The 25,725-nt window shown below is 47.7% G+C and overlaps 1 protein-coding gene across 1 annotated transcript in view; it reads right to left on the bottom strand.

Moving 5' to 3' along the window:
- LOC115092857 (peptidyl-prolyl cis-trans isomerase-like) overlaps positions 1-25,151 on the bottom strand; it is a 92,623-nt gene extending 67,472 nt beyond the window's left edge. Inside the window, exon 1 of the mRNA XM_029604222.1 lies at positions 24,989-25,151. Within this exon, the coding sequence (XP_029460082.1) occupies positions 24,989-25,057 (69 nt within the window). The 5' untranslated portion in view covers positions 25,058-25,151. The remainder of the gene's footprint in view (positions 1-24,988) is intronic.
- Between the last annotated feature and the right edge of the window lie 574 nt (positions 25,152-25,725).

The following is a 25,725-nucleotide window of genomic DNA, read 5'->3' as shown; positions in this document are numbered from 1 at the left end:
CCATTTTCCAAAATGGCGGCGCAAAATGGCGGCGGCCATATACCAACACGATTCGACTGCAGGAGGTCGTTCCGGACCCCCGCTGGACTTTTGGCAAGTCTTGTGGGGGTCAGGAGGCCCCCCCAAGCTGGCCAAAAGTTCCTGGGGGTCCAGCGGGGGTCCGGGAGCGATTTCCTGCCGCGAATCGTTTTCCGTATGGAAAACGGCACCGGCCATACGTGTATGGCCGGCGCCATTTTCCATACGGAAAATGGCGCCGGCAGGAGATCGACTGCAGGTCGTTCAGCGGCGGTCCGCAACCCCCGCTGAACAACCTCCTGCAGTCGATCTCCTGCCGGCGCCATTTTCCATACGGAAAATGATTCGCGGCAGGTAATTTAAAGCATTTGGGAGGTGGTTCGGGAGGGTGGGGGATTTAATTTAAAGGGTCGGGGGTGGGTTTTAGGGGGTTTTAGTGTGCCGGTTTTCCTGCCCTCCCCCTTCCCCCGATTTACGATTTTTTGACGATAAATCGGGGGAATTGGTATTGTATCGTGGCCCTAACGATTTTTGACGATTTAAAATATATCGGACAATATTTTAAATAGTCAAAAAACGATTCGCATCCCTAATAATTACTAGCATTCTGTTTTCTTGGCCGCCACCACACACTGAGCAAAGGATTAACATATTATGCATGATGATGCCAAGATCCTTTCCTTATCAGGAAAGGAATTTAAGTTACATTAAAGAGTTACGGTATTCTTTATCTTTAATCTAGGCAGAGCTTCTTCATTTATTTTCCGCTGTATAATTTGAGTTACAATCTTTCATCTTGATATTGGGGCACCACAGCGGTAAATTATTATGCACAGCACGGATGTTTTAAACTGAATCCAATTAAGACTAACAAGAATACATTTTCCCAAAGACATTAATTGAAAAGTTTCATGGCATACAGTTCTTGTTGTCCCGACACAATCGATTTACACTGTCCCATTTCTAAGCCGCCGGTTTATAAACAGCCCATGTAAGAGATTTAGGAGCCATCCTGGACAATCGACTCAACCTCAAACCTTTCATTAACCAAACCACCAAGGACTGCTTCTACAAATTACATATCCTGAAAAGAATTAAACCACTTTTTCACACCCAAGACTTTAGAACAATTTTGCAAGCAATAATCTTTTCCAAATTAGATTATTGCAACTCATTACTACTAGGCCTCCCAGCTTCCTATACCAAACCTCTACAAATGGTCCAGAACTCTGCAGCCAGAGTCCTCACAAACTCCAGGAAAATGGACCACATCTCACCTATCCTCAAAAACCTCCATTGGCTACCGATCCACTATAGAATCATGTATAAAACCATCAACATCATATACAAAACTATCAACCAAAACACGCACCTCGACCTACAAATACCTCTTAAAAAATACACTTCCGCTAGACCCATCAGGGAATGCTATAAAGAGTCACTCCAAATACCAAAGGCCAAAACCTACCAACATAAATCATTGAGTCTCAGAGCCTTCTCTTCAGCAGGTCCAACTCTCTGGAACTCTATCCCACCAGATTTGAGACAGGAGCCATGCTCTCTAACATTTAGGAAAAGACTAAAAACTTAGCTTTTCAAAAAAGCATTTCCAAGCCTTGAATAATACCTCCATTAAACAGCACAAACTCTTATCCAATAACTGGACCAAATACAATTCAATCAACCTTAATTGACAATCATCAATACCTGCTGAACTTTTATCATACCACTGTCGTATTTATGCATTTGGTTATTTATGTTCCGTTCCATAGTGAGGTATTGCCACAGTTTCTCACATATTCTTATTTACTCACTATGCTACTCTATTACATTAATAGACTGAAATGTAAATATTGCTCTGTGCAATTTCTCCCCCCTTTTCCAGTTCCAAGTTGATTTCCCTGATTTATTGTAACTTTCTCAATTCCTTTATCTGATTCACGATATTTAAAGTTCAAGGTTCTTTTTGAGAACATTGTTTTACGTTATGTTATGTTTTATACACTTTGTTAATTGTAAACCGGGTTGATGTGATGCCTGTCATGAAACTCGGTATAACAAAAACAATAAATAAATAAATAAAATAAATAACTCATTTGTTTGTCATTATTAGATTTGAAATATAATTTGGAGACATTTGCCTTATAAGCTCTTGGGTGTATTATTACCTCTTCTTAATGATCATGATACTCTCCGGTCTCACACCATGGATCGATTGCTTCATTTCTCTTTGACAGCTCACCCGCCGCCATTAACGCTGCAGTTATCTTTTATCTTCATTATCATCAGCCCATACTAACTAGTTTATTACTATTTACTATTTCAATTCTCTAGCAATACTGACTTTGTTTACTGACTACATGCTGCTCCCAAGTACTCCATAATATAGAATTAATAGGAATACTTGATTCCTGATCAGGTACATATTTACTTTCTCTCCATTAAATTGTAATACATAGCTCCATGAATTATCCAGTATTTACAAATACATCTCTATATATTGTTTTATATATGTGATTATGTATTTTATATGTATTTTACATGTGATTAATGTATTAATAAGTGTGTACTTATGATTTATATCTTGATTGTGTGCATATTTATATTAATTTTTATGCTTACCTATCATCCTGTGTTTTTATGAGTTTTTTTTATATATATTGTATCTGTGTATTTTTCTATTTATTACTGGTCTCTTATTCATACATTTCAGCCCCTGTCACAGCCATTGTGCAAAACTTGGCTAGAGTCATGCTTTTTTTTTTTTTTTTTTTTTTACTACTGCAATTTTATACGAATAAAATATCTCCAATCTAAGGCAACTGGTCTATCCTGTTTTCATTGTCACTTTGCACTTGTCCACATTAAATGCCATCTGCCATTTGGATGTCCAGTCTCTCAGGGTCCTCTTGTGATTTAACAACTGAATAATTTTGTACTATCAACAAATCTGATCACTTCACTAGTCATTTATGAATATGTTAAAAAGCAGTAGTCCTAGTATAGATCCCTGGGGCATTGCACTATTCACTTTTCTCCATTGAGAAAAAATTGACCATTGTTTTCTACCTTTTAACTAGTTCTCAATCCACAATAGACTGCCTCGTATCCCATGACTTTTTAATTTCTTAAGGAGTCTCTCAGGAGGTACTTTGTCAAATGCTTTCTGAAAATCCAGACACCTCACCTTTATCCACACCTTCAAAAAAAATGTAGCAAATTGGTGAGGCAAGACTTCTCCCTTGGCTAAATCCATGTTGGCTTTGTCCCATTAAATTGCTTATATGGTTCAATAATTTTGTTCTTTAGAATACCTTCAACCATTTTTCCCAGCTTTGATATCAGGCTCACTAGTCTATAGTTTCCTCGACAAATCCTGAAGCCCTTTCTAAAAACCGGCGTTACATTCAACACTCTTCAATCTTCAGATAACATAGCCAATATTACCAACAGAAGGTATGCAATTTAATATTTTCAGTTCTTTCAGTACTCTGGGATGTACACCATCTGGTACAGGTGATTTGCTAATCTTTAGTTTGTCAGTTTCCTCTGAATCACCACCTTTAAGTATCACTTCTGGCATGGGTTTCTGCCTTATGTCTTCCTCAGTAAAGACTGAAGCAAAGAATTAATTCAATTTATCTGCTATCGCCTTGTCCTCCCTTAGCGCTCCCTTTTACTTCTCTATCTGACTTCTCGGTCTGACTCTCTCACAGGCTTTTTGCTTCAGATGTACCTGAAAACGTTATGAGGTTTTGCTTCCACAGCAAACTTCTTTTCAAATTCAGTCTTTACCTTCCTTATCAAAGCTTTGCATCTAATTTGCCAATGTTTCTGCGTTTCCTGTTTTCTTCATCCAGACCGAGGACTTGTAGGTAATCCCATGCTGTGGGGCGAGGTTCGCTCAACAGGCTTTGTAAATGGGTTCCACAGTTTTGATCTCTTTGTGGGAGTCAGGCTGACCTTGTCTTCTTTGGTGTCGAATCAGACTCCTAGGTACTCTAGAGACTGTAAGGGCTGCAGACTTTTGTTTGTGTTGACCATCCATCCTAGGCTCTCCAGTAGAGTTTTGACTCTGTTGGTTGCTTGGCGGCTTTCCTCTGGGGATTTCGCCCTGATCAGCCAATCGTCTAGGTAAGGATGTACGAGGATTCCTTCCTTCCTCAGTGTTGCCGCGACCACCACTATGATCTTGGTGAACATCCGAGGTGCTGTGGCTAACCCGAAGGGTAGTGCCCGGAACTGGTAGTGATGGTCCAGGATTATGAAGCGTAGATAGCGCTGGTGTTCTCACATCCCTCCGAAAGATCCAGGGATGTGAGAAATTCTCCCTGTTGTATTGCCCTTATTACGGAGCGTAGGGTTTCCATGCGGAGGCGGGGAATCCTCAGGTGGCGGTTGACCGATGAGGTCCAGGATGGGCCTGAACATCCCCTCTTTCTTGGGGACGATAAAATAAATGGAATAATGCCCAGTATTTCTTGTGGAGGTACTGGGGTTATGGCCTCGAGGGCCAGTAGTCTGGTTAGTGTAGCTTCCACTGCCACCCTCTTGGCGAGGTCGTGGCAGGGGGACTCCACGAACTTATCCGGAGGGGTTCGTAGAAAATCCAGATAGTACCCCTCCCGAATGATGGCTAAGGCCCACTTGTCCGAAGTTATCTCGACCCATCTGTGGTAGAATAGGGCTAGTCTGCCCCCTATGGCTTCTTCCCTTGGACGGGTCGGCTGAATCTCATTGTGGGGTACGGCTGGGGCCTGTACCCAAGCTGGTTCCCCTCTTTTTGTGCTTGGTCCGAAAGGACTGGTTCCTGCCCGTAGAGCGGGGCGCTTGATAGTTGTTTCTGTATGAGTTGAAGCACTGTGAACATCTGCCCCTGGAGGACTGGGGGAAGGGTCGCTGGTTCCTCTTCGTCCTGTCCTCCGGTAGGCGCGGCAATGGGGACTTGCCCCATTTGTTGGCCAGTTTCTCTAGCTCACTGCCGAACAGGAGGGATCCTTTGAAGGACAACCTTGTAAGGCGAGTTTTGGAAGATGCGTCGGCCGACCAGATTCGGAGCCAGAGTTGCCTCCTGGCAGCCACCGCAGATGACACTCCTCTGGCCGCCATGCACACCAGATCGGAAGCAGCGTCCGCAAGGAATGACACTGCTGGTTCCATGATTTCTCCAGGGGTGTTGCTCCTGGTCTGAGATAAGCAGGCACGTGTCACTACAGTGCAGCAGGCCACTATTTGTAGGGACATAGCGGCTACGTCAAAAGACTGTTTAAGGATGGATTCCAGACACCGGTCATGTGCATCTTTGAGCGCTGCTCCTCCCTCCACTGGGATAGTAGTGCACTTCGAGACCGTGCAGACCATGGCATCGACTCTTGGGCATGTGAGAAGATCTTTGGTCGCCGGATCCAGGGAGTACATGGCTGCCATAGCTCGTCCCCCTTTGAATGTGGACTCTGGAGCGCTCCATTCCAGGTCAATTAGCTGCTGGATGGCTTGTAACAGTGGGAAATGGCGGGACGTCTGGCAGAGGCCCTCCAGTAGGGGATTCGGCTTGGGCCCCCCCTGAAGCATCTGGGCCCAGAATAGCGAGCTCCCTCAGGCTGTGTGTGACCAGGTCAGGGAGCTTGTCCTTGGTGAAAAAGCGTCTCATAGTTCGTGAGGCTCTGTGTCCGGGGAGGGGGGGGGGGGGGTTCTAGGGGCTCTGCTTCCTTTTCAGAGTTGTCCGTGTCCCCATAGGTGGGGCTCCCGGGCGGTGGAAACCTTTGTTTAGGCCTCGAGGGGCCCGGGACATAAGGGTCCTCTGGTGGAGGATGTGGCTGGTCAGCCAGGGGTTCCATTTGCATGTGAACAAAGGTGTTTAGACCTTTGAAGAACTCCTCCCATGAGATAGACGCTGGATCCAAGCTGAGGGGCACTGGGTCCCTGGGGGTCCCCGTTTGTGGAGGTGTCCCGCTGGGATTTGTGAGGTCCAGGGTACCCACTGAGGAGCTATTATACTTGGCCCTGAGTGGGACTGGCCCTGGGCTGGTTCTCCCAGGGCCTCCTCGCACTGAGCGCACAGGGCGTTGGCCTCCTCGCTTTGTGAGGCTCTGACATGGCATGCTGGGCAGAGACCTTGAGCCGTTACCTCCGTTTCTGGTGGTGCCATGGTTGTTGGCGCGTAAACCCTTACCCGCTCCAGCGCGTGTAGATGTGCGTGTGGGTTGTGTGCGCAGTTGTGTGCTTAGCCCGGTAGGCGCGCAACGCGCGTATATCTTGTGCTCACGGCCCTTGTGCATTAACTTATGCACACAAGGAATATGTGCGTGTACCTTTATGCTCACATGTAATTTGTGCACCCGGCCCGAGACTAAGAGCGGAGCGGCGAATAGGGCCAAGATGGCAACGGCGACCACTCGGGCAATATGGCGACCACCTTGGAGTATCTCCACGTGGGTAGACCCTTGGATCTAACCGGAGCCTGGCCCTGCTAGGGCGGATCAACCCGGCGGCACTGGTCCCGTCCGGCGACCTGTGCGACTCTTCGAACCTCAGAAACCGGAGTCGACGCTGAAGATTTCTACCTTATCTTGTCTTTGGTGCTTCCCGATTTCGTTCCAGGCGGTCTCCGGCTGTGGGGGGAGAGTGCAAATACCTTCAGCGCCGCACTCGAGGGTGCACCCGCTGCCTCTCAGCCGCGCCCAGGATCGGGGGCTAGGTCCTCGCCACGATTCGGCCGTCGGACCGAGGCTCACCTCTGAGGGACCACGGAAATCACCTCAGGAAATCTCAACTGGGGGAGGGACCCGAGGGTATCACCATAGGAGAGTGGGGCTCGTCTTCAGAGGTAGGTTTCGTCCTCAAATTTGAGTTTTCTTCTTGAATTGGTTCTAACGCTGCGAGAGCGTGCAGATAGTCCCTAACTGCTATGGAGACGGAAAATACTGAAGAGCTGCACTTCCTGCAGGGGTATATGTACTAGGGGCTGACTTTAGATTGAAATCTGATCCGTCTCCAACAGTTATCAGGAGTACACTATACCCATTGGTCCCGAGTCCATCTGCTACACGCTAGGAAATTAACTCTTTCAGTCCATCAGCACCAGAGCGATATGCTCAAAGCTCTTTAAACCGGCAATTAACTGAGCCACAGAGTTCAAAAGCAGTTGCAAAGGTCAAGGTGTTGAACAAGGCAAATGGGCATATAAACAATTACAGTAGTCAATGTTTGGAAAAACAGAAGCTTGAAGTACAGTGCGAAATTCAGTAGCATTTAGTAGTTTTTTCAGACCAGCAAGTACACGCCTTAACCACACCTTAATACCATTGGGGCCGATGCAATGTTTGCAGAAAGCAGGCGCTGACTTTTCAGCGCCGCTTTCTTAATGCACGCATGGCGCCTGCAAGGGGGCGCCATGCAATATGTAAATTAGGGAGTCATGCTAGGAAGGAAGTGCTAGGGTCGCTTGTGCAACCTTAGCGCCTCCTTGCTAACGCAACCCGCCGCAGCTGCCGGTTATGAAGACTGACGCCGGTAAACTCGGCCTCAGTTTTCATAACCTGCCTGTCTGCCAGTAATGAAAATGGCCACAGAGTTTATCAGTGGCCATTTTCATTACTGGCAGATGGCCGGTTATGAAAACAGAAGCAGAGTTTACCGGCGTCTGTCTTCATAACTCAGCGGTCTGCAGAGTTATTTTATTTACTTTAAAAACATACAGAAAAGCAGTTTTTTCTGCTTTTCTGTACTTCTTTTACCTGCGCTCAGCTATTAATGCCTGCTCCAGGAAGGCATTAATATAAGAAAATTATTCCTTACCTGCTAATTTTCGTTCCTGTAGTACCATGGATCAGTCCAGACGGTGGGTTATGTCCCCGTCCAGCAGATGGAGTCAGAACAAAGGCTTGAGGGGGAAGTCCTATATGACCTCATTCCCCAGTAACTAGACTTACAAAGCCAAGAAGAGAAGAGACAGAGGGATCAAGAAACTAAACATTCTCAATGGAACTGTAATAAGAATTTATAACTGAAGTAAAACAAACCCCAAAGGGAACTTGCGAACCGAACTGTAAGAAACAGGCCCTGAATTACCAGGGAGTTCAGGAGAAAAAAAACCAGACAGAACAGATGAGCAGAGGCGCATCCCGACATAATAAACACCTCAAAGCTAGGGAGGGTGTCTGGACTGATCCATGGTACTACAGGAACGAAAATTAGCAGGTAAGGAATAATTTTCTTTTCCCTGTACGTACCAGGATCAGTCCAGACGGTGGGATGTACCAAAGCTTCCCTACTACGGGTGGGCCGAGGAAAGCCCTGCTCGAATGACACTATCCCCGAAGGACCCAAAACCGGGAGCTCAGACATCCAAACGATAGTGTCTAGAAAAAGTATGGAGCGACTTCCAAGTGGCAGCTCTGCAGATCTCCCGCGAGGATACAGACGTGCTTTCCGCCCAAGACGTGGCTTGCGACCAAAGGGAGTGCGCCTTAACCCCCAGCGGCGGCTGATGGCCAGCCCCGAGATACGCCGAGGCGATCGCCCCCTTCAGCCAGCGGGCGCTGGTAGTCTTGGAAGCCATACGTCCCTTCCTAGGCCCTGACCAGAGAACAAACAAATGATCCGAGAGCTGGAAATCATTGGCAGACGCCAAATATTGCATCAGACATCGCTTGACATCCAAAGAACGAAGCTGCCTAGAGTCTTCTGGTCGCCGCATCTCAAAAAAGATATAATTGCGATGGAGAAGGTACAGAGAAGGGCTACCAAAATGATAAGGGGAATGGAACAACTCCCCTATGAGGAAAGACTAAAGAGGTTAGGACTTTTCAGCTTGGAGAAGAGACGACTGAGGGGGGATATGATAGAGGTGTTTAAAATCATGAGAGGTCTAAAACGGGTAGATGTGAATCGGTTATTTACTCTTTCGGATAGTAGAAGGACTAAGGGACACTCCATGAAGTTAGCATGGGGCACATTTAAAACTAATCGGAGAAAGTTCTTTTTTACTCAACGCACAATTAAACTCTGGAATTTGTTGCCAGAGAATGTGGTTCGTGCAGTTAGTATAGCTGTGTTTAAAAAAGGATTGGATAAGTTCTTGGAGGAGAAGTCCATTACCTGCTATTAAGTTCACTTAGAGAATAGCCACTGCCATTAGCAATGGTTACATGGAATAGACTTAGTTTTTGGGTACTTGCCAGGTTCTTATGGCCTGGATTGGCCACTGTTGGAAACAGGATGCTGGGCTTGATGGACCCTTGGTCTGACCCAGTATGGCATTTTCTTATGTTCTTAGCTCCACCGACTGATTGAGATGAAAGGCAAAGACTACCTTAGGCAGAAAGGAGGGTACCGTGCGCAAAGAAACCCCTTCCTCAGTGAAACGGAGAAAGGGCTCCCGACAGGACAACGCCTGGAGCTCCGAAATGCGGCGCGCTGAACTAATTGTCACCAGAAAAATAGTCTTGAGGGTGAGATCCTTGATGGTGGCAGTCCGTAGGGGCTCGAAGGGTGGACCGCCTAGCACAAGAAGCACCAGGTTGAGACTCCAAGAAGGACAGGGCGGCCTAGACGGCGGCTTCAGATGCCACACCCCCTTGAGGAACCACAGAATGTCCGGATGGGATGAGAGAAGTGACTCCTGTCCGTTGTGGAGAAGAGCTCCCAACGCCGCTACCTGGACTCTGATGGAGTTATATGCGAGATCCAAATCCAGATCGAACTGTTGAAGAGAGAGAATCTGCGCCACCGAGGCGTGAGCCGGAGGAATGGAACGCGAGACCCACCAAGTCTCAAAGACCTTCCACACCCTCACGTACGTAACAGAGGTGGTCTTCTTCCGCGCCCACAGCAGAGTGGAAATCACTGCCTCTGGATATCCACGCCGCCTCAATCTGCACCTCTCAAAAGCCAGGCCGCAAGACAGAAGCAATCTGCCTCCTCGAAAAATATGGGTCCTTGTCGGAGAAGTCGCGGGAGGTGACCGAGACGAACCGGCTCCTCGACCGCCAGGTTGAGAAGGTCCGCAAACCACGGGCGGCGGGGCCACTCCGGTGCCACCAGAATTACCGGCCCTGGACAACTCTCTATCCTTTGAATCACCTTTCCCACCAGAGGCCACGGTGGGAAGACATACAGGAGAATCTGCCTGGGCCAAGGGAGGACCAGGGCATAGACTCCCTCCGCGCCGTGCTCCCTTCTGCGACTGAAGAAGCGAGGTGCCTTTGCGTTGCCGGCTGTGGCCATGAGGTCCATGTGAGGCGTCCCCCCAACGCCGTACGAGCAAGCGCATTGCCTCCATGGAGAGCTCCCACTCCCCTGGATCCAGACGCTGACGGCTGAGGAAGTCCGCCTGCACATTGTCCACGCCTGTGATGTGGGACGCTGCCAAGCGGAGCAAGTGGAGTTCCGCCCACTGCATCAGCTTTTCCACTTCCCACGCGACATGCAGGCTCCTCGTGCCTCCCTGGCGGTTGATGTAAGACACCGTGGTCGCATTGTCCGACAGGATCCTGACTGCCCGCTGACGAACCAGGGGGAGGAATCCCTGGAGGGCTAAGCGAACCGCTCTGGTCTCCAAGCGATTGATGGGCTACTGCATCTGTTCCCTCATCCACCTGCCTTGGATGGAGCTCGACAGACAGACTGCTCCCCATCCAGTGAGACTGGCGTCCGTGGTAACCACCACCCAGTCCGGATCCTCCAGAGACACCCCCCGGGCCAGGTGTCGGGGATCCAGCCACCAGCTGAGGCGAGCTGTCACCGGGATCGGGAGGACTGCCTGGAAATCCCGTGACACCGGCTTCCACCGGGATAGCAGTGCCTTCTGAAGAAGACGCAGATGCGCAAAAGCCCACGGCACCAGGTCGATCGTAGACGCTATGGTCCCCAGCACTTGGAGATAATCCCACGCAGTGGGTTCCGGAAGCAACGTGAAACGCAGGATCTGCCCGCGTAATGCTTGCGCACACTCTGGACACAGGAACACCTTGCCCGCCTTTGTGTCTAAGTGAGTGCCCAGAAAATTCAACGATTGAGAGGGCGTGAGGTTGCTCTTGTCGTAGTTGATAATCCAGCCCAGTGACTGAAGCAGACGTACCACCCGGTCCACGGCTTGACAACCCAGGAGCTGGGACTTCGCCCGAATGAGTCAGTCGTCCAGGTAAGGGTGAACAAGGATCCCTTCTCGACGGAGTGCCGCCGCGACTACAACCATCACCTTCGTAAACACGCGTGGAGCCGTTGCCAAACCAAAAGGTAGAGCCCGGAATTGGAAATGATGACCTACAACCTTGAAGCGGAGATAGCGTTGATAATCTTGATGGATCGGGATATGAAGGTACGCCTCCGTGAGATCCAGGGAAGCGAGAAATTCCCCCCGATGAACCGCAGCTAACACCGAGCAGAGAGTTTCCATGCAAAAACGTGGAACCCGAAGGAACCTGTTGACTGTCTTGAGGTCTAGGATGGGCTGAAACGTGCCCTCCTTCTTGGGAACCACGAAATAGATGGAATAACGACCTCGACCCAGCTCGGAGGCGGAAACCGGCATTATCGCCCCTAATGCCAGAAGACGATCGAGGGTCTGACGAATAGCTCCTTGCTTGTGAAGAGACCCGCATGGGGAGAAGAGAAACCTGTCCCTGAGTGCGTGGACAAAATCCAGTGCGTAACTGTGCTTTATAATATCCAAGACCCACTGATCAGACGTGATGCAGACCCACTCTTCGTAAAAGAGAAGAAGCCGGCCCCCACCCGCGGGTCAAGCTGGCATCATAGCGACGACTTGGAGGGGAAGCCGGAAGCTGGGGCTTCCTTGCCGGGCCTACGGCCCCGAAAGGACCGGTTCCAGGAATGAGAACGAGATGACGGATTCCAGGGCGGCTGCTGCTGTCTGCCCGTACGGGACCGACGCTGGTTCCGGGACAGATTCCTAGAGAAACTGAACGACCTGTTGGAGCAAGGTCTATCTTCCGGGAATTTATACACCGCATTTTCATTGAGAAACGATAATCTGGTTCAGATCTTCACCGAAAAGGAATTTTCCCTTGAAAGGGAGCGACCCCAGACGGGTCTTTGACGAAGAATCCGCCGACCAGTTGCGGAGCCATAGAAGACGATGGGCTGACACCGCCGCCATCATCGACAGAGATAGTACCCAGAGGTCATAAAGGGCATCCGCCCCATAAGCCATTACGGACTCCAACCTGTCCGCCTGCTGAGCCTCGACTGCTGGAAGGTCCTGTGAGGTGAGCAGCTGTTGCACCCAACGGAGACCCGCTCTCTGTGCCAAGGAACTACAGATGGCCGCTCGCACCCCAAGCGCCGACACCTCGAAGACTCGCTTAAGATAGACCTCCAGCTTCCTGTCCTGAAGATCCTTCAAGGCTGTGCCGCCCGTGATTGGGATGGTGGTACGCTTTGTGACTGCAGAGACTGCCGAATCCACCGCCGGGACCTTGACGAGCTCAAGGAAGTCCTGGGGGAGGGGATAAAGCTTATCCATAGCTCTGCTGACCTTGAGAGAAGCCTCCGGCGCATCCCATTCCCTGGCGATCAGCTGCAAAAATGTGTGATGTGTCGGGAAATCCTTTGAGAGGGGACGGAGACCTGCCAGGAGAGGGTCCCCTTTTCTCACCTTGGGGTCTGGTGCGGCCGGCTCCGGAGGGGCATCAATGTCCATCTCCTGAAGAACGTGAGGAATCAGGTCATCGAGCTCCTCCGCCTGAAAAATGTGGAGAACCCTCGGGTTGTCGCCTTCCACCTGAGCCGTCAGGGTGGGATCATCCCCGTCTGTGTCCGGGAGGGGGTCCTCTACTGGGGTGAAGGTCCAATCCCGCGAAGGCCCCGCGGGAGCCCGGGAGGACTCCTGCGCTGCCCTTGCCGGCTGCCCATTCCTCTGCACCGGAGACCCCCCCCCCAGTGCTGGGTCCAAGCGAGGCAGCTTCGAGGGGGGAGCAACCAGGGGACACCCGAGGGGCTGACTGCTGCTCTGCAAGAAGGCCCTGTGCATAAGCACCACAAACTCCGGGGAGAATAAAGAAACCCCCGGGGGAGGGCCCACTGGGGACTCCCCAGTCGGCTGACTGTGTTCCTGCTCTCCAAGAGGCGCCGAAACGGGAGGCACCGAAGAAATCGGGGACCCTGCCTCCTCCTTTGAAATGCCGGCGTCCTCATCTGAAAACAAAATGGCCACCGTTCCCGCGCTCAGCGGGAACGGGGCCTGCCGCTGCTCGCTGTCTTCCCCGCGGTTTCCTGTGCCATCCCCCTGTAGACAGCTGTCCTCTCCCGCGGGGAGGCAGCTCGGACAGAGCCCCTCCCGTGACAGCCGACACCCCTGCCAGCTGCAGGACGAACAGGCCGCCGCGCGCAGTATGACAAGACCACAAGGGAGGCAGGCAACACACGGTGCGGCACACAAACGCTGTGATTCGGCGTCCCAGGCGCGCGAATCACCCCCCCCCCCTTGCCGACCCTCCAGAGCCGCTGGGGAATGTGACCTCCCAGCGGCTAGCGGCCCCGGTGAATGGTACTTCACGGGGCCGCAGGGTAGCATCGAAGCCGATAGGAACCTGGGGGGGGGGGGGGGGGGGGGGGGGGGGGGGGAGTCAGTCCCACTGAATTGTCCCCCGACGATCCAGCAAGATCTACCGCGCCGGCGACTGCAAAGGAAAATAACCTCAAAGAAAAAAAAAAATTCTTCACACTTACCCTAAGAGCACAGAAGAGAGGAAAAGACAAAGAGGACAGAACACAAGAGAGCAGCCTGTCAGCAAGTCCCGCTTGCCCTAGCCCAGCCACACTATAGGCTAACCTGCCCTCCTCCTGCTCTTTGAACCTCTTAGAGTTTTTCTGTTTGTTTTTTTTTTTTCTTGATCCCTTAGCCAGAGAAGGCCTAAAAACCTAATCTCCTATGCTGGGGAATGCCAGTTCCCTGCTCACATCTGCTGGAGTCAGAAGATACTGAGGATTGAGGCACAGGGGATGAGGTCATATAGGACCTCCCCCCTCGAGCCTTTGTTCTGACTCCATCTGCTGGACGGGGGACATAACCCACCGTCTGGACTGATCCTGGTACGTACAGGGAACTGAGTGATAAATGTGCGTCTGAGATGCACACTTATCTTTTTGCATGCGGCGTGAATGAGTAATATGCTCATTCACATGCATTTGCATGTGATGAGCGCTATCCCATTCACTCCGCATCGGACGCAAGTTAAATAGGCGCTAATCCACCCTTAATGCAATAGGGGGATTAGCGCCTATTTATCCCGCATCCGACTGCGGGTTATACAGTGCACTCAGCTGAGCGCACTGTATTGCATCGGCCCCATTATCTCTTTCAGCAAATCCTGTGTTCCACTAAGGATTAGATCTAAAATAGCTATCCCCTTGTCAGCTCTTGTAGCACCTGTTCCATGAAACAGTCATTTATTTTATCTAGAAACTCTCTCTTTAGCATATCCTAATGTGACATTTACCCAGGCAAATCCCCACTTTTGTTCTAAGCTCCTGCTCACATGGAATTGTCATTTAAAAAGATACAATATTTTATTTCCTGCAGAACTTTCATCCTGTTTGGCCCCTGCCCTCTTTATCTAAAGCACAGGTGTAGCCAACCAGCGAGCCACATGTGGCTCCCGACTGAAATCCTCCTAAACTGCTGACCGCTAATATACAGTGTACCCAGAGTTTGTCTGCCTCCTGAAAACAAAAATCCCCACTTTCTCAACAGCCGGCATGAATGGGAGTTGTAATTTTACAATTTCCACCCAAGCCAGTTGCTGAGAAGGGGGGAAGATCGGTGCCTGCATAAGCTGCTCACCTACATGCTGCTCCCCCACGCGCCCCCTCCCCCCCCAATCGCAAAGCCTTAAGACAACCCGGACCCAGATCAGAGGGGGTGACTAGTGTTGATCACAGAGGCTCCATGCCTGCGGAGCTACTGTGACAGCCTCCCTGCTAGATTCTATTTTGTTTCATTTTCTCTGCTGTGGCATAAGCTTCCTGGGCCTGCACCCTTAATAACCCCCCCCCCCCCCCCCACACACACACACACATAAATGCTCCTTCAGCTACAGTGGCAGGAAACAGGCCGGCTGCCTCTCTCGGGAGGAATCTAGGACACCTCTAGCCACTGCCCAAAAGCCCCTACGGCTGTCCTTTGCCAATGGCCTGCTCATCCTAGGAGCACAGCAAAACAGAAAAAAAAAAAAATGTATGCAGACTGGAAGTCCTCCAAAAGCATTAAATGGAAGCCCACCCATTCTCCTGGGGTCCTGCCTAGATTCCCACCAATGTAAGTAAAAGCTTTTTTTTGTACTTACGTCAATTTATATCAGCGAGTCGTGAGAGACAGTGAGTGTGTGAGCATACATAAGTATCTGTGAGCAAGTCAGCAAGTGTACGAGTGCACGAGTGTGAGCATGTGTGAGTGTGTGCCAGTGAGAATATTTGTGAGCATACATATGAGTAAGCATGTGTGACTGTGAGAGAGTGTCCGTGAATGGGTGCATGTGAGAGAAAGAACATGTTTGTGCACCACCACCAGACCCACTTTTCCCCACCAAATAATCCATAACCATCTCAGGATAAAAAAAAAAAAAAAAAAAAAAAAGAGTGGATTTGGAAATCCTTATTAGTTTTAATTACTGGGTATTTGACCTATCTGCTGTTTTGAAAAAAATGTATTGCTGTTTGGGAAGTTTAAAAAACATGAGTTTTTAATGATTGGATGTTCTATTCATCAGCTATATAAAATATTCTATTTATTAATATAGTTTTATTAATAATTTATATTTCTTGCTTTTGTTTGGTGTTTTATGAGAACTTGTGACATTGCTGTTTTTCCATTTTTGCACTGCATAATACAGTTTGGCTTTGTGCGGTTTCCAGATCAGTTTTGTGTCTGCATGTTTCTATTTATGCTTATCTCTTGATTTGAGTATCTGATGAGAATCTGTGTTCTGCATGTTTGACCAAAGGTGAGGTATTCTGCCAGCATGTAGTTGGAGAGAGTGTAGGGATCTATAGCAGTTTGGCCTCTTCTCCTAATTGGAGGCGAACTGGTGTTTTAGGGCTGATGTAATATTTGCTGTATTTATTGCCTTTCCATGAATAGGGTTGTTGTTTGAGTGATGGCAATTATTTTAATATGGGAGGTTATACTGTAACTGTAATTCAGTTTACTCAAGGCTTTGTGATGGCATGGGAAGTAGCTGGATTAAACTCGGAGGGCCAGCTGGCTGCAAAACTCCTGGGGATTTTGCGTGACAAGAGAGGGTGGGAATGAAACACGGAGTGGACTGTTGTAAGTTGCAGAAGGGCTGACAGCAAGCAAAAGCTTTATATAATGCTCTGGTAGTGTTGATTTGGGTGTGGGGGGGCTCTCTCACACAGCTTGGTACAGTAAAGTGGGGTCGCGGTTACCCCGCTCCTAACCCGCTTTCTACTCACTTTCCTGCCACGTTAGCCCTTCCTGCGATACACAATCCCCTTTAACCGACTCTTATCGCCTCTTTAAATCCCCGGGTAACCCCTTCCGCACGCAGCATGTATATTAGATGTAAACGATCGAATTAGCTATTCCCTCCCATACAGTAACGCGCGCCCCGACTATCGCTATTTTACCCTGCCATTTTGCCCCGCGTTTAACCTGCTAACTTACCGCCTACCCATTACCCCTGCGTTAGAGGCAGGGGTAATGGGTAGACGGCAAACTTTCCCCAAAAGGAAATCTCTAAAAACCTAAAATCCCCTCCTCCCGAAGCGACTCGACATTACTTTCTATTGTTTTCTTACCTTTTGCTGCTTTTCAGCCCCTTCCCTTCTCTGCCGCCCTCCGGAGGGGGAGCCGGCGGCGAAAGCGGCTCCCAGCGGCCCCCCCTGCGCAGGTCCCGGTTCTCCTGGCTCGGCAACAGCAGTACAACAGCTAGGGCTCCATCCACCCCAATCCTTCCTTCCTTCCTGGCTCGGCCAAATTGTGAAGCGGCTTGCAGCATCCCGTTCCCCCCCCCCCGCGCAGGTCCCGGTTCTCCTGGCTCGGCGTGAGGTGAGAGCCAGGAGAGGGCACTGTTCTGTGCCCTCTCCGGCATGAGCGGAGCAAAGCGTTCTTTCGTTGGCCGGAGCGCCAAATGACAGGTCCAGCGCACCCAGGATACTGTATAGGCGCTGTATTAAGCGCCTATACAGTAAAATGGGTTGCGTGGGCCTAACGCTTCGCCTAACGCTTTACATACGCGGCTTGCATTTGCAAGCAATTTAAATAGAGTATCGAGCGGTATGTGATCAGAACAGTGCGTGGGGCAAACGAGGGTGCGCCCGGCACTGCCGCACTCTAACGCGGCCTTACTGTATCGACCCGTTAGTGAGCACATGAACAGAACTGCAGCAAAATTTTGTATGAGACAGGGTGTGTGTACAGGAGAGAGAGAGAGAGAGAGGAAGGGTGGGTGTGTGTACGGGGGAGAGAGAGGGAGGGAAGGTTTATGTCTACCTGGAGATAGTGATATTAGGAGGTGTGCCTGAGAGAGAATGTGCATGTGTCTGGGAGAGAGAGAAAGAAGGTGTGTTTATCTGGGAGAGATGGCTGTGTCTGGAAAAGAGAGGGAGCGGTGTGTTGGGAGACAGAGGTTGAGGGGGTAATCCAAATGTGTATTTATTTCTGGGAGATAGGTATTTTCTTTCGGGGTGGGGGGTGCACCCCCTCCAACTCATGAAAGGTATGGTGGCTCTTTGTTACTGTGAATTCTGGTTTTGTAGCTCTTGATATGTGAAAGGTTGGCCACCCCTGATATAGTGCCAAGCCTCCACCAATTTGACCCGTCCTATCATTGTAATATAATTTTTACCCTGCTTAGCCTCCTTCTACCAAATGTCCGAGATGCCAATTATATCTACCCCTTCATTCAGTGCTATGCATTCTAAACTCTCCCATCTTATTTTTTAGACTTCCACGCCTTTGTATTTAGAGACTTCAAAGTATATATTCTGTCTGAATTAACAACTGGCTTATCTGTTGACAACGGTAATTTGGAATCTTTCTGCTCTGTCTGTTCTTTTACTTAAAGGTACATGGACTATTTTAGCATTTATTGCAATTTCTCTATCAGGATGCCTTACACGCCCGGCGCAACCAGGTATGCATACCGTGCATTAGCATGGGGCGGTACACCGGGGGGGTTGGATCTCTAGCAGAAATAGGAGGATCCTAACCAGCCAGCGGCTGAAGGAGAGGTTGCTGGCGGAACTGACATCAACCCACCGGAAACTCAGCAGCTTAAAACGAGAGGCCAGTGTTCCTGTGTGTCCGTGCCGCGCACAAAGTTACCCACAGGCACGCACAGCTTCCACTCCCCTCCTCCCCCCCCCCCCCGCAAGCAGGGAGGCCCGCAGGGCCATGGTGGAGCTCATCCCACCACGACCCAAAGACAACAGGAGGCCATGTATGTGAGCATGTGAGAGCCTGTGTGTCACATATAGGCTCTCACAGGCCTGCAACACAATGTATCTGTGAGGGAGAGGGAGCCTATGTATGTGAGACAGGGATTGTGTGAGAGAATGAGTGTTATTTATGAGCTTTTATATACCAGCATTCGTAGGACACATCATGTCGGTTTACAAGTAACTGAGAAGGAGGAAATTACAATGAATGATGATAGAGGGCTAGCTATAAGAGGAGGGGGGCAAAGGTCGAGAACTAGGGAGGGAGGGAGGGAGGGTGAAGAAGCGAGGGAGATGGATAACCAAAAAATTACTAAAGTCAAAATCAAAAAACAGTGTCACAAAATTCACATTGTGTGTGCATGTAAGAAGATAACATTTTTGCGGCCCTACCTCCCCCCAATCCACGATGATCTCAGGGTGACTGGAAATCAAAAGATCCCAGATATGGAGCGTAGGGGATTTTTTAAATCCTTATTAGTTTTAATTATTGGGCATAATTTGATGATTCTGCTCTTGAAATATTAAATTTTTTGGGAGGAAAAGAACATTTTTTAATTACTGGAATTTTTATTTCAGATGTTTTGAAGATTTTATTGGTATTTCGGAAATTTTTGATTATTCATTAACTTGTCTGAAATTTTTATGAATATGATTTTAATATTATGATCAATGTTTTATATTTCTTGATTTTATTCAATGTTTTATGAAGAAGGGTAATGTTTCCATTTTTCTATTTTTGCTCTGTATATAGAGGCTGGCTTGTTGTGGGTTCCAGTTCAGTTCTTCTCAGCATGTTCTGTTTATACTTTCTGATCTCTTTCTTTTATATTTAGTCAGGTCTCTCTGTGTTCTGCATATGTGAAGGAAATTAGGTATTTTGCTGGCATGTCATTTCTGTGCATAGTCTTGTGAAATATGTGCAGTGTCCTCTTTTCATACATAAGGCTGTTACGGTTGTTTTGGTATAGGTGGTTTGTAACAGTAATTCAGTTTTTCATGGCTTTCTGAGGGCCGAGTTCACACCCAGTGCGCTCTACAAAAAGTCTAGTTCCATGTGTCTTTTTTGCAGAGTTTCCTGGTGCGCATCACAGGAGAGCACATAAATATAATATGCATGTTGTGATATTTCTGCCTCAGAAGACCATACTTTTGAATGTTATGTAAAATTTGTTATGAATGCATAATTTATTTGTGTGTGTCTGTAAAGCAGAGCTTTCCAAAGTGTGTGTCGCGACACTTTAGTGTGTTGCCTGCAGTGTGCTGGTGTGTCGCGCAAGCCCGGTGCACGTGACACACCAGGAAGTGGGAGCCAATGTGGCCGCCGGTGGACCTCATCCCACTGGCGGCTGAGCAGTGAAGTTTCGCTGGGCTGGGCTGTGTGCCGGAGACACACAGCAGGAAGATCGGCAGGGCCGCGGTGGAGCTCACGTCACCACGGCCCGAAGAAAAAGGTCACGTTTAAATGTGCAAGTGCTCCAACTCCTTCCTGCCCACGCGGCCCCGGAAGAAAAATGTTGCTGGAGCCGCGCGGGCAGGAAGGAGGTGGAGCATCAGCCGCGTGCAGAAGAGGAGCAGCGTTGTTGCAGCGAGCTAAGAAGAGGAGGAGGCCCGGTAGCAGGGCCGCCGCTGCCGATCGGCCCGAGAAGATCAGGGCCGCTGCAGCCGCTGATCGGCCCGAGAAGATCAGGGCCGCTGCAGAGCCCATCCTGCAGCGACCCGTGAAGAGGAGGCCCAGAGGTAAGAGAGAGGCTGAGGGCCCGTAGAGTGCATGTATGAGTTGAGAGATTGTGTGCGTGTATGAGATGAGTTGGGGAGTAAGGACCTGAATGTTTGCAGAGACAGTATGTGAGAGCCTGTGTGTGTGTGAGAGAGACAGCATATAACAGTGAGAGCCTGTGTGTATGAATGACTGTATGAGAGAGAGCATGTGACAGTGAGAGCCTGTGCTTGAGCAAGACAGCATGTGGAAGTGAGAGAGAGCCAGGGTGTGTGAGAGTCAGACAGCATGTGCAAGAGAGACTGTGTATGAATGATTGTATGAGAGAGAGCATGTAAGAGTGAGAGCCTGTGTGTATGTGAGAGAGAGAAAGCATGTGAGAATGAGAACCTGACTGTATGTTTGAGGGAAGAAGATAGATGGAGACAAAAGAAATAGAAAAAAAAGACAATATGAAAGGAATTGGCAAAAAAATAAGAAAGGGGAGGTGGAACAAAAAAGCCTGTGACCAAGCGATTAGAAAACTAAGATCAGACAGCAAAGGTAAAAAAAAAAAAAAAAAAAAAAAATTACTTTACACTGATTGGCACATGTAATCTTTGGTAATGTGCAAGAGTAGCACTTTCTCTATGTGGATCTCACAATGTACGAGATCAACATGGAGGAAGTGGAAACCCACGGGGCCTGCACAGAGGAGGCAGCAGAATGGGCTTAAGTGCCAATAGCAGCAATCAGCGCCTCCCCAATAGCCACGCGGCATCAGTGACAGTGGCAGCAGAGGAATGAGAGAGGCTTCGAGGTTGCTGGCAAAAGAAAGAGAGGGGGGTCTGCCTTTAGTGTGTGCATGTGTATGAATGGGAGTCTGCCTGGTGGTGTGTGTGTGAATGCATGGGTGCCTGCCTGAGGGTGTGTCTGTGTATGAGAATGTATGGGTGTCTTCCTGGGGTTTGTATGTGTGAGAATAGGTGCCTGCCTGTGTGTGGTATATGTGTGAGAGAATGAATTGGTGCCTGCCTGGGGGTCTGTGCGTGTGAGAATGGATTGGTGCCTGCCTGGGGGTCTGTGCGTGTGAGAATGCCTGGGGGATGGTGAGGGAGTGGTGTGAAAATGAATGGGAGCCTGCCTGGGGGTCAGTTTCAGTGTGTGAGAATGATTGGGAACTTGCCTGGGTGTGTGTGTTTGTGTGTATGTAGCATTAATAGCCACCTCTTACAATGTTATATTATATATATATATATATATATATATATATATATATATAATATTTTATTATATTATATAAATTTATTATATACGGTATATTACCTTGTTACTTTTTTTATCACATTGTTAATTTTCTATCGCTTTCCTTACTTTCCAAGTTACTTTATGTCCCTGTTTTATTGTAACTGCTATTTCTTCTTATATCACATGTTAATGTTCTAAGTTTTTTCTCCTCTTGTCACACCCTGTTAATTGTAAACCGACATGATGCGACTCCCATCGCGAATGCCGGTATATAAAAAATTAAAATAAAATAATAAATATATATATATATCTGATCTTCATTTTCCTTCTTACTCCAAGTTATTGATTTCCTTGTTACATGTAACTGCTTTTCTGCACTATTGTTCAAATTGTAAAGTTTATTATAATTGCACCCCTGTTTCTTGTGAACCAGCATGATGGGACTACCGTCTTGAATGTTGGTATATAAAAAAACTTAAATAAATAAATAAATAAATATGTGAGGGAGCCAGAGAGAGTGAGAGCATGAGTGTGTATGAGAAAATCCAGGGGAGTAAGAGTTTGTGTGGGGGGTGTGTGTGGAGGGGGAGAGAGTGTCTTAGAGCCTGAAAGTGTGTCAGTGAGAGGTTATGGTGGGTATAAGAGCATGAATGTGTATGTATGTGACAGTGTATGTGTGAAAGAGAATGGACATGTGAGTATGTGTGAGAGAGAGGATAACCTCCTAATCCCTCGACAATGTCAGGGTGACTGGAAATCAAGAGCTCCCATGTACTGACAGCAGGGGCTTTTTAAAATCCTTATTAGTTTTAATTATTGGGTGTTATTTGATATATGTGCTGTTTTGGAATATTTTATTGGTGTTTGGGAAATTGTAAAAAATGTATATGATTTTAATTAATAGAAATTCTATTTATCAGTAGTTTTAAAATATTATTTTATTAGTATGGTTTTACTATTATAACTGATGCTTTATGTTTCTTGATTTTATTTGTTTTATGAGGAATGGTGGTTCTGTTTTTCCCATTGTTAATACACAGAGTCTGGCTTCTTGGGGTTTCCATTTCAGTTTTTGTCTAATTTGTGCTCCTTTATTTTGTATTCTGCATTTGGTGAGGGTCTGTCTCTGCTCTGTGTGTGTGTGACCATGATGAGAGATTCTGCTAGCATAGGGATCTATAGCAATCGTGTTTGTTTTGTTTCCTCAGTAGGTGGTGTATTGATATTCTAGGACCCAGTGTAATATTTACCCTTGCTTTTTCACAGGTAGGGTTATTGTTTGAGTCCTTGGTGTTATTACTGTTATGTTACGATGGGATTGCAGTATAGATTTTGAGTGTCTTTTTTGCGGAGTTTTGTGTTAGTTCACAATGTGCCTGGCAGTGGAAGCTGTTTGTGCTGCTGTTACTGTGAGGTGACACCAGAATTTGAAAATATCTTTTATTATGATGAGCTGTAAGGTAAACATCCAAGCTCCATTGTTTGGGGGAATTTTAGTGGATGTACAAAGTTACAAAACTGGAGGTGCAGGATTTGTATTGACATTCTGTCCTTCCTATAAGTTCCAGACTTCACTCTCATAGCCATATAGAATCAAATAATTTTATAGTGTGAAACTGGCCAGCTTTTTTAAGTTACGCAGAAGACCCTTTGGACTTTTTTTTTTTAACACCAAATATTCAAAAGCTGTGTTCATCCCATCAAGGTCATATATCTCATTAAAGAGGTAAATTGAATAACACAATAACTATGTTTTATTAATGTTACTCATAAATTATAACAATAACATTAATCTTCGAATATTATATATATTTAATATAAATGAAAGGTTTTCACAAGATAGGTTGTGTCATGAAACATTTTATGATGTATATATTTAAGGAAACATACATAAATTGTCGAAATACATTTCATTCGTTTAACCTTTAACCTCTGGTTTGCTAGTAGACTGAATTACTGTGTCCAGAAATTATGTTTGTCTAAAAAGTGTGTCACCAACATAAAAAGTTTGGAAAGCTCTGCTATAAAGGGTGTGAGGGTCGTGTGTGCAAGGCTGTAAGGTCCCAATACCCTTCCCTAGCCATGGGTTCTGGGGTGGATGCAAGCCTGTCAGTTTTGTTTGTTTGGTTTTTTTTTTAATATAGATTATAGGAGGGAGCTGGGCTTTATTTGACAGAACTGAATGGGGGGGGGGGGGGGGGCAGCACAGTAATTGTTCACACAGGGCAGCAAAAAAGCTAGCACTGGCCCTAATGTCCTAACATCCCTGTTTTGTTAGTATCCTTCAAAGATACATAATTCCAAACCATGCGCTTCTGAGCGACTGTCAGGCTCCCAGCCCCACATTAGTTCAAAAGCCGCTCTCTCTCCTTTCTAAAGGTTAGAGCCAGCAACCTGGTTCCACTCTGGTTGCTGTGAAGCCCATCCCAGCGGAATAGGCTTCCCCAGAACGTTCCCTAGACTCTGGAGCTCTCCCTGTCTCTGAGGAACGAGAAGCACTTGTGAGACTTTAACATTAAATTATATCATACCCCCCTCCAAACCCAGGTCAGGGACAAATCGTCACCACTGGACAGTGGCGAGTTAGATAGCGTCAGAAAACGGCTCAAAAACTTTATATGCAGATCTAAAACTTATAACATTCCCACCTTAAACAAATTAGATGCATGGGCCTTAAGGGCAGTAAAGCGACGTTTTCTGGCTTCCAGGTTACCGGAATTGGCACCGATTTGTTTCCTTACACTCAGGGACGGCTGCACAACTAGAACTGGACGCCGCCATAGCCTCCCCACGAGAAGGAGGAAACCAAGTAGCTTCGCTCGGTGCCTCAGGACAAAAGGGTGTGGCAGCATTTACAGCAAAGGCAACGACCGGTTTTTTCCACTATGCAAGATCTCAAGTTGCATGAGCAGATATTTGCAAAAAAATAAAACGAATCCGGTATTACCAAGTCTAAACCCGTAACAGATGATAAAGACTAGGTACCAAGACCAATGCCAACCCTGATATGTCAAACGCTCTGAACTGAGCGGTAAACCGAGCCATCTGATTTTGGGCAAGAATAAGATACCCAAGGACGTATTTAAAAGATACAGACATTAGGCAGGGAAAGATTAAACGTACTCTCCTTCCACCCCCATCATTTTGCATATAAATACACCCCCTCCCCCAAGCTTTTCTTTTGCCCATTTGAATGCATGCACCATTATAGGGAACTGAGACGTACAATAAAACCCAAGCAGTGAAAAAAAAATAATAAATCCGCATTCCTCCCAAAATGGCCCCGGCTCTGCGCGGGAAGATGGAGACTGGCTGCGCCAACTACGCTTTTCCTCTGCATCTAATAACCCGCCCGAGACGTACCCACCGCCCACAAACCCCTTTCTCGCAAAAAAAAAAATACTCCTGTCAAAGCACTCAAAATCCAATCGGCAGCGAATAAAAACAAAATTCCCGTGCCAATATTTGCTTCCGCCCAAAAACGTCCTTTTGTCGCAACGTTTAAAGGCAATGAAATTACACAAATGCTGACGTCCGTAAATCTAAAATCGTCGCTCAAAGGATTTTTTTTTTTTTTTTAAAGTTGTTACTGTTAAATACCTGCATAACAATTCGGCCCAAGGACTGGCCGTCGGCTGTAACGTCAAAGAAGCATTGTGGCAATTCCATAGTGAGAGGGGTCTAGGGCTGCGCCCCTGCCTTTTTTTTTTTTATTTCCAAAGCTCCGGACGGCCCGAGCACGTAAAGGTAAAAGAAGCTATCAGCGGAAACCCACAATAGCCAAAACGCGGAGCTCTCGGCCTGCCCTGGTAGGCGCTGTCCGCCAATCAGAGAGCGCGCAGGGGCGGGCTGTTCGGAAGCTGAGACCAGTAAGTGAGGCCAAAAGAATGATTCTTTTTAGAAAAAACAGGGGGAATTTACAACTCAAGATAGGTTAATATGCGTCAATCAAAAGGAGGGCCAGTGGGAAAAGGAAGAGGAATTTACGATGGCCAATCGGATTCCAGAGGCGGAATGTCCCGTCCCCCCACCAGGGAAGCTTCGCTGCTTGCTGTACTACTGGCCCTACCGAATAGAAAAAATAAATTGCAATCTGTTACCAGTGTTTCGCAACCTTTTCACGCTCAAGGCACTTCTCTATTAACAAAAATGTTGTCCACCATTCCATCCTCTGCAGAACAGGTAATGCGTACATAGAGAGGTCTCACATGGCCACAGGAAGAGATAGGGAAGCCTTGAAAGCCTTATCCCAAATTTTAAAACGAGAGAGGGAGCAGAGAAAGACATGAACTCATCACAATGGACCTTTCCCTCTATGCAGAAGTGCAGAAGAGGTA

The sequence above is a fragment of the Rhinatrema bivittatum genome, chromosome 5, assembly GCF_901001135.1.
Source record: "Rhinatrema bivittatum chromosome 5, aRhiBiv1.1, whole genome shotgun sequence".
Classification (NCBI taxonomy): domain Eukaryota; kingdom Metazoa; phylum Chordata; class Amphibia; order Gymnophiona; family Rhinatrematidae; genus Rhinatrema; species Rhinatrema bivittatum.
This window is presented reverse-complemented; position numbering and strand designations above follow the sequence as displayed.